A 14,518-nucleotide genomic window follows, 5' to 3' on the forward strand; every position below is an offset into this window, starting at 1 on the left:
TAAATCTTGCAATTTATTGAAAAAATTAAATTTTGTAAAAAAATCAAAATCACATATATAATGAGAAAAAAGATACTTTTCTTGATTGGTATTGTGTATTTCATTTTTATCCCTTCTTGCAACAATAGTGTCACCTATAAATTGAGAGAGAAACCATGTGGTGTCTGTGAACTAACATAATATAATCGATGTGACAGTTTAATTTGAAAATATGGTGTTTTCTAAGTGGTGCAGGAGTAAGTTCACTTTTTATTCAACATCATTTTGATGCAAATTCTTGGGCTTAGACCATAGTAGACTGTGTAGTTGAAAAGTACATTGTATCTGTTTATTTTATCACCTTCAAGATATTTTTAAAATTCAAAGCCAAATTATAAATCATAAATAGTGAAATTTGTTCTTTGCAATTAAATCAAAAGACAAACAATTATATGTCATATTCAAACTTTGAGTGGTTAATGCACACTTCTATTATTGATACATGGTTCTTGTTAATAGTTTTATGTAAATTTTATCAGAGTTATTTTTTTAGGCACAGCAAACTATTATTTCTTGAAATTTCAGTATTACAAACTGATACATGTATGCATTCTTTTTTTTTCCATAAACCATGTAAACTGTGGATTCATTATTATTTATGAGATGCCAATTTTTGTGGACTTCAAAGGTCAAGGTAAATCATGAATTTAGATTTTCCATGAAATACATTAAATTTATGCATTTATGCACTGTCTCAAAAACCGAAAAAATCAAATATTCAAAAAATATTTTTTAACTCAATCAACGAAAATCGGTATCAACAAAAATGGATGCATCCACAGTATATATGTTTTCCTAGTGATATAGAATTCTTACACTCAACTATAAATATGACATACAGCTTGTCTGTAGTTTTGCAATAAAATGTCTGATTTGTCCTGAACAAGATTTGACAACATTAAAAATTTACAATTTGATTAAAAAACAGGAGAGGATGAAACATCTATGACATGATTTTCTCCATTTTCATCTTTTGTGTCAAAAATATCCTCATCACTCCCATTTCCACTTTGGTCTTTGTTACGATTTTGGTCATTTTTTCTTTTATTGGACAAGTTTGTAGTCTGCTTCTCTCTTGACCTTGACCTTTGTTGACCTGGCTTGTTTTGTTTACCACTAGACTGTTTCTCTGACTGATTTACAGCGGAGTTATTTCCATATGCTTGACTATTCCTTGACCTTGTCACTCTTCCGGACTCACCGGACACAGGTTTTGTATTTTTTGTTTCAGTCTTGTCTTGATTCATTTTCTTTTGTAAAATGCCACTTTTAGAATTAGCAAGTATACCTTCCACAAATGAAAAAGGATCAGAATTTCTATTTTTAGCATCATTTGCATCAGTTTTATTTTTAGCACTTGTTTCATCTTTAGTTGAATGACTATGATCAAATCCTTCACTGTCTGCAAATGGGATATCAATATGTTTATCATCTACATGATTAGGAACTGGTTCTGCTAAATTTTCACCAGATAGATTAAATTCTGTAGAACAATTAGAAAGAGTTTCTTCAGTAACTTCAATAGGAGAGTCTAATATATGACACTTTTGTTCTATTTGAGTATGTAAATTAGATGATTTTCCATTATCTACATCTATAGAGTAATTATCATCACTCATGCGCCTCTGTCGTGATCCTCCACTAGAAACTTTTAAATCACTCAAGTTGGGATATAGTTTCATCTGGTCTTTTCTCTTTTGCTCACCTATTACAGAAATAAAATTTCACTTATATAGTTTCATATCCCAACATAATGTAATTTTAAACTCTTTTAGAAAAGAGAATAGCTTTATAATTATTTTTCCCCTCAAAATAAGAATCTCTAAAGAGAAGCACATATTGAAATATGACGGGAATAATACTTCAAGAAGAATTTCCAAACCTCTTTCTAAAGAAGTGAATACTGAAATATTGAAATATAATGCAAGACTTATACTTTTTAAAAAGAAACATCCTTATTGTAAAACATTTATGACTTGTTATTATAATATGAGGGTATAGTTTTTTTTATCTGTCTATTGTGACAAATAGAACAATGTTGATATCATTCAAATTACAAGTTTCTGTTGACTTCTAAGTCGGTAAAATAACCTGGAAAAGGATTATCTTAAGGAACAATACAATGTAGGTCCATTCATCACATTTACTAAAGAAGTTGGTCTATTGGGCTGCCCAATTTTTAACCAGATTTCCGACGAAAAGGTTGGTTATTGATTTCGGAGTGTATTGCGGATGGTCGGACAGCAGGCAAATGTTGTCTGTGCATTTACTCATCAACCTTTTAACCAAAGCTTTTAAAATTTAAATATGTTGTTACTGACAACAAAATGGAGGTCAAGTTCAATAATTATAGAATAACTAATCTACGCGCATGAGTTAATTATCAGTGTTGTTCGGTCTAGAGTTGAATATTTTTCGATATTTGAATTCTTTAATTAGTTATTCTTTTTATTACATTGGCAAAGCTTTTCAAAACTTTTAATATGTTGTTACTGATGAAAAAATGAAGGTAAAATTTGATAATAAAATTGAGAATGGAAATGGGGAATGTGTCAAAGAGACAACAACCGACCATTTTACCATTCAGGAGTTATGGTTCTTACAAGATTGTGTCCTTGTATTTACTCATGAAATTTTTAACCAAAGCTTTACAAATTTTAGTATGTTGTTACTGATGCAAAATGGAGGTCAAGTTCGATATTGGCGATTTTCACTTTCACTGGCAGCAGTTATGGTTCTTGAAAGATTGAAAAATGGTCTTTCCAGTTATGTCCATATCATGATTAAACTCATGAACTCTTCAACTCAAGCTTTTTAAGTTTTGATATGTTGTTACTGTAACTGATAACAAAATGGAGGCCAAGTTTGATATTGACAATTTTCACTTTCACCGTTCAGGATTTATGGTTCTTGTGCTATTGAAAAATGCCAGGAAACAAATAAATGTTAATATATCAAGTTTGCTGCCGCAATGACAGCCTTTTGTTAAACATTACAATGATTGATCTAATTAAATTCAATTAATTCATGTTCAAATCTCCAACTATCTATAGGCTGCTAAATATATTTCCCAACAGTATAATCTAAGAACCCTTACGTTTGGATCTGGCAGCAGTATCTTCATTCACCAATCGACTTGTAGATGGCATTTCAGGTGAAGTAGGACTAGGGGGGAGGGGTTTCATTGCACGTTTTTTCTCCATCTTTTGGTGAAGCTGTAACTCCATTTTTTCCAGCTCTGACTGTAATTCAAGTGCCTCTTGGTCAGACTCCATTACTCCATATGTAAGACACTTTGGGTAAAAATGATTAAATTATCAAACATAAAAATATTTTATACAAAACTCTTTAATTCTAATATAGACAATTTTTAATGCTCAATACAGATAGTGGATGGATAGATGCCCTATTCTATGAATAAGTGGATATTTTTTTTTTTAAAGTCATAAAATAGAATATTATATAAACATATTTCAGAAGTTCCTTAGACATTTTTATGTTAGGAACCTGTTGTTCAGTGGTTTTCATTTGTTGATGTGGTTCATAAGTGTCTCTCATTTCTCGTTTTTTATATAGTTTATAGACTGATTTTCCTGTTTGAATGGTTTTACACCAGTCATTTTTGGGACCGTTTATAGCTTGCTGTTTGTTAGGTGTGAGCCAAGGCTCCGTGTTGAAGGCCCTTTACCTATATTGGTTTACTTTTATAAATTGTGACTCAAATGGAAAGTTGTCTGATTGGCACTCATACCACATGTTCTTTTATCTAGATATTTGAAGAAAGGAGATAAGACTAAAAGCCATCATTAAACTGGAGTTGCATCAAATGTTACATTTCAAAATGTCAATACCTGTAGTTGTGTTTGTATACTTTCAGCCATTTTCTGGACACCAGCTGCCTCTGAAGTCCTATCTCCAGTACCAATCAATTCATGTCTAAAACAACAATGTCATAATATATATTTAAATAAATTAACTTTCTGCATGCAAATGTATGTTAATTGATTTCTTCAAATCATAAAAACTTTATCAGCAGTTGACCCAATTCCAAAAATGCAAAAATATGTTTTTAATCATAATTGCATGCATGGCTGTATAAAAGAAAAGTTGAAATTCTAAATCAGGCCCCTAAAATTTCCTTATTTTTTTTCTAAGATAATTTTTCACTCTTTTCTTTACATGATTGGTATAATCATTAGGTGCAAGTCCTTGGCTTTGACCTAAACAGAAAAAAAATCTACCCCAGCAATTGCTCAATGTATTGTACTTTCATTCAAATCCTAACAAAAAATTCCACAATTCTAAATAATCTTTGTAAGACTACATCACTTACTCAAATGTTGACAACAAATCCCCGAGTGCCCCAGAATCATAGTCTATCGTACAAGATTTAGCACATTTATAGTCTGTATGTGTAGTATCACCAAGGTTTATCACAGTCACTGGTACAGCAGCATATTTCTTATCTCTGAAATAAAATTGTATCTCAGTAACTGACCAACTAAAATATTGGTTTATGTTATTAAAATTTAAGAATTAAAATTTTTTGGTATTGACAACTGTAAAACCCATATTGCAAGACTGTCCTGTAAACATGTCAAGTCATTATATTTTCAGTCAATGCAGACAGCTACGGTTAATAGTATGCTTTTTATGTCAATCACACACTTAGGGAGAGCATTGTGAAATTGGTTTGTGCATCTTCAAAGAGCTTTATGAAAGAACTCTTAAAGTACCAGTACAAATTTTAAAAAAATTGTCGTCTCATATTGATTGATATAAAAATGGTATATGATTTTTTTTAAAGAATTATTTTTGGGTTTCATGCTTTAGCTGAAATAATGGATATTTCGAGATTATTTTTCTATAGCTTCTGTTTGAAAATGAGTCAGCATGATTATGAAAATATTGTTGTTTTATTATATTGGCTATGCAAAATGTAGACATGATTGAAGACAGTGCATTCCCCTTCTGGTTGTGCACTATGTCTTCATCATTGGCTGAATTTTAACCTAAACCTTCTTTACGGTAATACATACCTGATACTATATTTGAAAACTGTAAAATCAAAGTTAGAAGTTGAAACATTTTCAGATTTTTGTGAGGTACATAGGATGAAGATGAAGTTTTCTTGTTTGTCAGGAGGTATATTCTTCAACAGTGTCTGATGAATGGACTTTTCTTTCATGGACATTCTGTGAGAAGTATTGTGTCTATATCTATACCATCCTATTGTCGACTGAAATACAAAAATAAATAATTTACTGTCAACATAATTAAACACATGCTTAATGTTGTTAACTAAATGTTTTGGAAATTTCATGTTTGTGTGTGACATTATGAAGACAGAAGTTTTCAGCAAACAGGAAAACTCAAAATCAGTCGCATGGTATGACCTAACCAGATGAATTGTTTGCCATGCACAAAGTGAAACTGACTCATTTATTTGTAACTGCCCTAAAAATTGTGATTGTAAAATGTTACAGTCAAATGGAGATTGGAAATTTATTCCAAGGATATTAATGTTGGTGACTTTGTTGAAATCAGAAACATATATCTTACAAAATGCATCTTACAGTTATTTATTTAGTTTAATTTTCTTAAATCACAAATTCAAAACCCTAAAACCAATGGTTTCTTCAAAGAAATTTCCTGTATACTGTTGTAGCCAGTGTCTAGAAAAGTTGTCTACAAATTTTAGTCCACCAAAGATCCTGCATCAGTGTTAATTTCTTCTTATTCTAAAATTTAGAATCCTTTCCCCTTCCCTCTTTCTTTCTGCTTTTCTTCCCTACCAATTATTCCCAGCCTCCGAAGAACTCTATCTCAATTAAATGTTTACCTTATCAATGTGACTTAAATTTCCTTTATTATCATGGAAGGATTCAAACCTGGATTGGCATGTACATCCATAGATATCTGAAATATAAAACCAATCATTATGAATATGGTAATTTGTAAAAATTACAAAATATGGTGTGTATTTGTGATTTTTGTTGGTGGCTATAATGGTGATCTCAAATGCTTTCTTGTTGTGCAATTTTTGATAGGTACATGTAGCTGTCTCTGACAATCAATCATGTCACATTCTAATCTTTGTTGGTGGCTATAATAGTGATCTAGCATGTTTTCTTGTTGTGCAATTTTCGTTACATATGTCTCAATGACAACTAAATCCACAGAAAAAACAACTATAAACCACTTTTAAACTTTACTATTTTGTGTTTATTTAAAAAAATAAAATGTCAAGTCTTATTGCTGTTAGCTAGCCACTATTCAAGAATGTTTGTATGCAGTCTTCATGCTGAGTGGCAGCCCAGGCAGCCCAGGCTTGTAAAATTGCTCTCGGGCCTGTAAAAATCATATCTACAGGCCAACAGAATCTAACTAAAAATTTTCAAAAATTGAGCCCCGGGCCTGTAGATTTAGCAGTTCATCGTGAAGACTGTGTATCTTACAGCTACTCAATTAAAATGGATGTGGGATGGTAGAAGGGACTTCTAAAATGCCCTACATGTACATCCAACATATTTACTTTGAGGAATTTTGCATACAATTTTTTTATTACACCAAATGTGAATTTAAATCTGTATGGACATACAGGATTACAACCTTACTAGAACAGTAGCCCATGTCCGAACCAGATGCTCTGCAGGGTGCAGCTTTATACGACCGCAGAGGTTGAACCCTGAACGGTTGGGGCCAGTATGGACACAACATTCAAGCTGGATTCAGCTCTAAATTTGGATTGTGATTAAATAGTTGACACAGCATAGGTTTCTGACACAGAATGAATGTGGTCTAATGAACTTAAAATACTTTTTTTTCCTTTGAGCAATTCACTATGCTGTTAAATATTAATCCTCTCAAAAAAATGTTTGAAGAAATTTTCTTTTTATTTATGAAATCTGAAATGAGAAAAATTTAACCCCCCCTCCCATTTTTTTTTTCACATCCCCCTTTCCCTTTTTCCAAAACTGATCTCAATTCAAATTTCTAATGGAGTTTGCAATAATAACTACTCATTTAAATACATCATAAAATATTAAAATGTAACAAAAGGTGCTTGTTATCACTGAATGGTAAAGACTGTTTTAATTTATCAGTTGGAAGTAAAAGTGAATATACATTGTATATTGTATAAAACAATGATTTAAGTTGATTCAACTACTATTCTGGACAAAGAAAGATAACTCCAACCAATTGAAAATTTCTTGCTATTGCACAATATTGTGCAATTAGATATTTCTTGCTATTGCGCAATACTGTGCAATTGAAAATATTTGCTATTGCACAATACTGTGCAATTGAAGATTTCTTGCTATTGTGCAATATTGTGCAATTGAAAATTTCTTGCTATTGCACAATACTGTGCAATTGAAGATTTCTTGCTATTGCTGAATACTGTGCAATTGAAAATTTCTTGCTATTGCACAATACTTAATATAATAATTTTGGATCCTGATTTGAGCCAACTTGAAAACTTGGGCCCATAATCAAAAATCTAAGTACATGTTTAGATTCAGCATATCAAAAAAGCTCAAGAATTCAATTTTTGTTAAAATCAAACTTAGTTTAATTTTGGACCCTTTGGACTTTAATGTAGACCAATTTGAAAACGGGACTAATCAAAGAGCTGAAGAGATCTGAGGGAAAAGACGGCCATTGTTTCAATTTTTAGGGGGGTATCTTTTGATAGTCTACAAACAAAGAATGAGCAAAAGAACAACCAGAACATATAGAAAGGCTAACAATAATGAAACTAATTGTTGTTTATTGTTATTTCATTTCCTTAGTCAAGAATTCATCATAGAGACAATTTGGACCAATGAGATCTGCACCTTCTAAATCAAAACATTTGATTAAAGTTGGGAGTTACTTATCTAAAATTCAATTGAATTTAACAACTACTACAATAGATTTTAGAATTTAAATATGTACAACTGAACGGCAGGCTAAGACCATTCTCAATTTTTTGTGACAGTATTCTCAAGAAAGTGAGGACTGAAAAATCTATTCAGTTTTAATTTTCCATTGATAAAGTTCCCAGTTACAACTCTCATCACAGGGATACATGTACTTATAAAATCAAATATGATTGATATAAGCTGTGTGAAGTTTGTTTCCAGATCCCATATTTTGATATATCTGTAAAATTCATGAATAAATAGCTTTAAACTACAAAAAGCAATATTTAAAAAAAAAAATGAAAAAAAAAAATGACCACTACAATAATTATGTTGGTACGCAAAATTATTTTTTAATTGATGACTACTTATCATATATATATACTTTATGTGACATTTTTAGTGTTCAGATACATTAACTTTCATTTTAGTGGGTAATTACTCATCAATTGAGGTGCTCCTTAATTGAAGAAAGATTCTAAAAACATAACTTTACAGAAAGAATGTAAACTGCAGTTGCTCTCCCCAATCTCAATAGGTATAAACTACAAAAAGCAACATTTCATTTTTTTCATTTTTTTTTTTAACCATTTCAATAATTATGTTGGTACACAAAATTTTTTTATATAGAAGACTACTTATCATATACTAAATGTCACATTTTAAGTGTTCAGAAACATTTACTTTGATTTTAGTGTATAATTACTCATCAATGGAGGTGTTCCTGAATTGGAGGAAGATTCTAAAAACAGAACTTTACAGAAACAATGAAAACTGTCGTTTCTCTCCCCAATCTCATGTATCCCCATTGACATTGTTTACCGCGAAAGTTGACCTACAAATTATCTGATTATAGCCTCAGATTAAAGCATTGCATGTTGGTGTGTGAATGATCTACACTACAGAAAACATCATTAGGTTTACATTTAACAAATACGTATTAAGGCGTATTTTAAATTAGTATACAAATACTGTGACTGGTTTTTATAATGAATAAAGGATATCCCTGTGTGGCATTCCAACAATGACGTCACTAGGTTAGATATATTTAGAATATTTCGTAATACTGATTTTTCCGGACTGTAAAAGAAACGTATATAGTGTAAGGGAAAGCTCAATATACGATAATTTCACGAGAAACAGAAGGGAAATGTGTAAAAAATGTATTTAAAGTCAATCTGTTCTCCTTGTCATCAATTTCAGTATGACATTTTTAGGGGGTTTCCAAACTATCAAAACAAAATGATTGACGTGAGGGAATGATACTCTGGCCAACCCCATTAGGGAATTGACGGCTTGAAGCCGTCTTTCCCCAAAAATTAAGAATCTACATACACAGTAGGATTTGGCATATCAAAGAACCCCAATTATTCAATTTTTGATGAAATCAAACAAAGTTTAATTTTGGACCCCGATTTGGACCAACTTGAAAACTGGGCCCTTAATCAAAAATCTAAGTACATTTTTAGATTCAGCATATCAAAGAACCCCAAGGATTCAATTTTTGTTAAAATGAAACTAAGTTTAATTTTGGACACTTTGGACCTTAATGTAGACCAATTTGAAAACGGGACCAAAACTTAAGAATCTACATACACAGTTAGATTCGGCATATCAAAGAACCCCAATTATTCAATTTTTTATGAAATCAAACTAAGTTCAATTTTGGACCCTTTGGGCCCCTTATTCCTAAACTGTTGGGACCAAAACTCCCAAAATCAAACCCAACCTTCCTTTAGTGGTCATAAACCTTGTGTTTAAATTTCATAGATTTCTATTCACTTAAACTAAAGTTATGGTGCGAAAACCAAGAATAATGCTTACTTGGGCCCCTTTTTGGCCCCTAATTCCTAAACTGTTCAGACCTCAACTCCCAAAATCAATACCAACCTTCCTTTTGAGGTCATAAACCTTGTGTTTAAATTTCATTGATTTCTATAAAAAATTTACTAAAACTAAAGTTATTGTGCGAAAACCAAGAACAATGCTTATTTGGGCCCTTTTTTGGTCCTTAATTCCTAAACCGTTAGAACCAAAACTCCCAAAATCAATCCCAACCTTCCTTTTGTGGTCATAAACCTTGTGTTAAAATTTCATAGATTTCTATTCACTTTTACTAAAGTTAGAGTGCGAAAACTAAAAGTATTCGGACGACGACGCCAATGTGATAGCAATATACGACGAAAAATTAAAATTTTTGCGGTCGTATAAAAATTCAAATTCCAAACCTACATGTACTTGTCCACATCCTTTAAAGTGAAGAATCCTCAAAACAAGCTGGAGTTAAATATAAAATGTATGATTATATTACATTTCATAACTGCCAGAACAAGGCTCATACACAAATAAACTTATAAAATCAAATTGTATTTATTTTAAACAAATGTGAAGTGCCACTGAACTTACAAATCTTGGTTTCCACACGAACATTGTTTATCTGGGAGTCACTTATTGTATCTTTAACACGGCTGATCACTTTTCCTGTTAATAATCCTTCCTGCAAAAGAAAGAAGCAGTTGTCCTTACTATGGTTGATATGCGTAAATCTAAACTTACTTCGTTTGAACATCAATTTTGTATATAGGTTCGAATGATTTGCATACATGGCATATGTGTATGATATAAAAAAATAAAAAGACATCTAAACAGACTTCCAATTAAAGAAAAGAAAACTAGTATCAGTTTTAATATTTATGCTTCTTTAAAATGATTTTAGAAGATATGTGTTTAGAGCCTTCTTATTAAAGTAAAGAAAATCAATTTTGATATGCACGATTGTATAAATCATTTTAAAATGTTTTCATATTTGTATAAAGACTTCTTATCCATGTGTATGTTTCTAATTTTTTTCTATTTTTAATTTATATATTTCTATTTTAATCTTAATTAAGACCAGCAAAATAGCAAAACTCTACATATATATTGCTATTTTGCTGGAACCAGGAATATAGCCCCAAGGAGGCTATTTTGCCAAAGCCGGCAAAATAACCACTGCCTATTAGGCCAAATAAAAATATATGTGTGGTTCCAGTAACCCTACCGTCCCTACTTTTTCGGCTCAAAAATAGCCTACCCTAAAGATTTTATTGTCATTTTTCATTAAGCACTGTTAAAGTCAGAATGTTGCTTCCATATAGACTCAATGTAAAAAAAAACATAAAATAAAAAAAAATCCCTACCTACCTACCCTAACTTTTTTTCAGATGTAACTGGAACCACACATACTTTTTTATTTGGCCTTAGTTTTCAAAGGGGAGGGGTTTGGTACAAATGCTCATGGCTATGGGTGTGTATAATATAGGTCTGTTTTTGGTGAATTGACATATGACGAGGAGAATCCATAACAAATCGCCCCACACCAAATTGCCCCACTTTTTCACCAACTTGCTCCAACTTCAATAAAAATCAACCCATTCTTGTTTGTGGGTCTCATTGGTCTAAATGTGAAACGGGATTGCCGATTTTTTGTAAGCGGGACAAGGGAAAGTCAAATTATTGTGCCATGAAGCCAGGAAATGAAGTCTAGCGAGACACGGAAATTAAAAAAAAGAGCAGATTGCTCTGAGGGATACGATTGCCATTTTTTTCATTGACACATGTTTACAGATGATGTAGCTGGATAATATTATTTTCAAAACTAATTCAAGACAACTGCACATGTAAAATGTAATTTACATAATCTGAATAGTTACAAATAGTCAATCCCTGATACAAGTGTATGAACAATGTACTTAGGTCTATTGTGTTTTATTTTTGTACTATCAATTCCAAGTTTACTTTCCACAACAGTCACGATAGAAGGTATTTCACTTCGTATCTTTATAATCTTATCACCTATTTTCCTACGTTAATTCGAGGAGGAATCCCATTCCTAACTCTTTAAATATTTAATTTCCTTTGGGTCAGTACACATCCCTCGGTTTAAATTGCGATTGTTTTTAATATAATACGACGTTTATTGACAGAATGAGTTAATTTGTATCGTATATTTTGATCTCTCAGAATTGACGGAATTTACTTCCAGAAGGGAGACAACTCGAAACGATAATATGGAACTTGGAAGACTCCATTTCGCCTGAAGGGGTGTTGTAGTTAAAGCTCTACGATGTGGACTAAATTAAATGATGCATATGATTTAAAATTATGCAACAACATTAACCCTCAGTAGCAGACATACATAGAAAAGATCCCATGATTGTTGGAATTTTAAAGATGTGTTACTGTCTCCTAGACCATGTAGACAAGTAGGGGTTTTCAGACTTTCATTTTACTTTATACATGAGCTATGATATACATCACGAAAGTATATGTTAATTGTCAACATACACATTCAAAATTGTTGATGTTTTTATAATTAAAGTGGGACAATCAATAAAAAAAAAAATGGAAAGTACATTGTCATCGTAGAACAAAAGATGTTGGCTGTTTATACACGTAGAGACATGAATTAAAAATAATTTGATCATTTTGCAATAATTGTTTGCTAAAGCATTTTGAGAGAGTTAAAGTTTATCCAGATCGAAATGTTATGAGTGTGCTGTTATGAGGCTGACTTCATGCAAGAACTTCTTAGGAAGAAAGATAAGAAGTTAGCGATATCCATTAACTCTTCTTTCCGCTATATAGATGATGTTCTTTTACTAAATAATTCAAAATTTGGTGACTATGTGGAACGCATCTATCCCATCGAACTAGAGATAAAGGATACTACAGATACAGTAAAGTCGGCCTCATGTCTTGACTTACATCTAGAAATTGACAATGAGGGTCGGTTGGAAAACAAAACTTTTGAACAAGACAATCATACAAATCTAAGCTGTTCCTTAGTGTTTAGAATAAAACGGTTGACATAAGGGCATAGACCTGAGCCACTGGTAAAAGTCTACAGATTGCTTGAAAGCAATCGTATCCCAAAAATGAGAATAGCTTACGTACATACATGTAGCCATAGTTTAAGGGAAGTACGGGAATAAGACAAAACAGTGAGAACAGGACCCGGGAAAAATAACCACTGCCCATAAGTTTTCAAAGGGGTGGGGCTTCGTACAGAGAATCAGACAAAACAGTGAGCGAGATCCGGAATCAGAACCCCCCCCCCCCCCCCTCTTTTTCCCCTTGTTTACCAACTCGCCCCACTTATGAAAAACGGTAAAATCCCTTTGGAAATAGGTTGTATATCAGTGAAATATCTGACGTTACTAATTTATAAACTAAGAAGATTATTTTCTAAGTATATACCTTATTTCCAAGACTAGATGAGTGATCATAAAATAACATTGACAAAGTTGAGCCTGATATTATTGCCGCCATTTTCCAATATTTCCAATGACCAGAGCTACCAAATGGTGAAATTTTAGCAGTTTCTAACAGTATTTGTTGCAAAAGCTACATGACTAATTAGAATATTTAAGAATGTATGTAATGATCGTATGCTGATTCATGACTGGGGTCGATTATTCAGAAATTTGTCCATCCGGCTTCCTGATTATGGAGTGACTAACAAGAAAAATGTATTCCGGTAGCGAGATTGCTTATACGGTTTTTTATGTTGAAAATTAAAAATATCTAATGATTATTCTGAGTGATAAATTGATAGATTGGTTGATTGATTGACTTATGCGACTTGTAAGTTGGCTTGACTGGTTTATAAATATATATTTTTTTGGAATACTAATAATAAGTTGATGTATTAATGATTGGTTGTTACAAGAGTTTAGTTTAAAGGTGGATCGTCTGTATATGTCAATATGAAGATTTTAGTTTTATTATGCTATTTTTCAAAACTACAAAAGAAAAGTTAATAGCTGGTGCTATTTTTCAAGCTACAAGTCGTGGAAAATTGCAAAAATGTGCACAAATTGTTCATGAGAAAATACATTTGGCAGTGGCTATTTGACCGGCACCGGCAAAATAGCAAATTTGCTATTTAGCCGGCACTTAATAAACTGTTCATTGATGTTATAAGCAGAGAATAAAAAAGCTTAATAATTTAAAATTATTTTATCACAATATCAAGCATTTCAGTATAAAAATACAATACAATCAAAAATAAAATATTGAAGATTTTCATAAATATTATAAAAAATTTATAACTTTATAATATTAATTAAAAGCATGAAAACACATTTGTAAATACATTATCTGGGACTATTAAATTAGTATAATATATTTAATAATGTCTGGGACTTTTATACTAATATAATATTCACAGACATTAGTTAATATATTTTTTTCTAAAATATTTAATGCAAAACTACATCATAAAACAGACATGGCAGACAATATTAACAGTTGTTTGCTATGAATTTCAAATGGACACATGATTTAGCATTTGCAATTGTTACAAAACCAATTCTTTGCCTTTGGAAGTTGTTTTAGTCTAGCACAAGATAAATGTTGCCACTCCAAACAGGAACTACACATTACACTGGCTTCCTTTGAATCTACATCATGTGTGCATATGTAGATAGGGTTCTTTTTCTTCTCTTAATATACGCTCTAAATAGCCAGGGGTGTAGCAAGGCCAAAACTCAAAGCCGGAGGTAAGTCATACGGTGTTGGGTCTTGGGGCC

The 14,518-nt window shown here is 31.7% G+C and overlaps 1 protein-coding gene across 1 annotated transcript; it reads right to left on the minus strand.

Annotated features, from left to right (window-relative positions):
• Positions 1 to 544: 544 nt before the first annotated feature.
• Positions 545 to 13,440, minus strand: LOC143072977 (uncharacterized). Its single transcript, XM_076248168.1, has 8 exons — positions 13,185 to 13,440; positions 10,353 to 10,443; positions 5,882 to 5,958; positions 5,079 to 5,278; positions 4,373 to 4,507; positions 3,891 to 3,975; positions 3,137 to 3,332; positions 545 to 1,744 (listed from the first exon to the last, which is right to left on the minus strand). Exons 1-8 carry the CDS (start codon positions 13,254 to 13,256, stop codon positions 957 to 959), a joined length of 1,644 nt encoding a protein of 547 aa, XP_076104283.1. The 5' UTR covers positions 13,257 to 13,440; the 3' UTR covers positions 545 to 956.
• Positions 13,441 to 14,518: the final 1,078 nt, after the last annotated feature.

Source organism: Mytilus galloprovincialis, chromosome 4 (assembly GCF_965363235.1).
Source record: "Mytilus galloprovincialis chromosome 4, xbMytGall1.hap1.1, whole genome shotgun sequence".
NCBI lineage: Eukaryota > Metazoa > Mollusca > Bivalvia > Mytilida > Mytilidae > Mytilus > Mytilus galloprovincialis.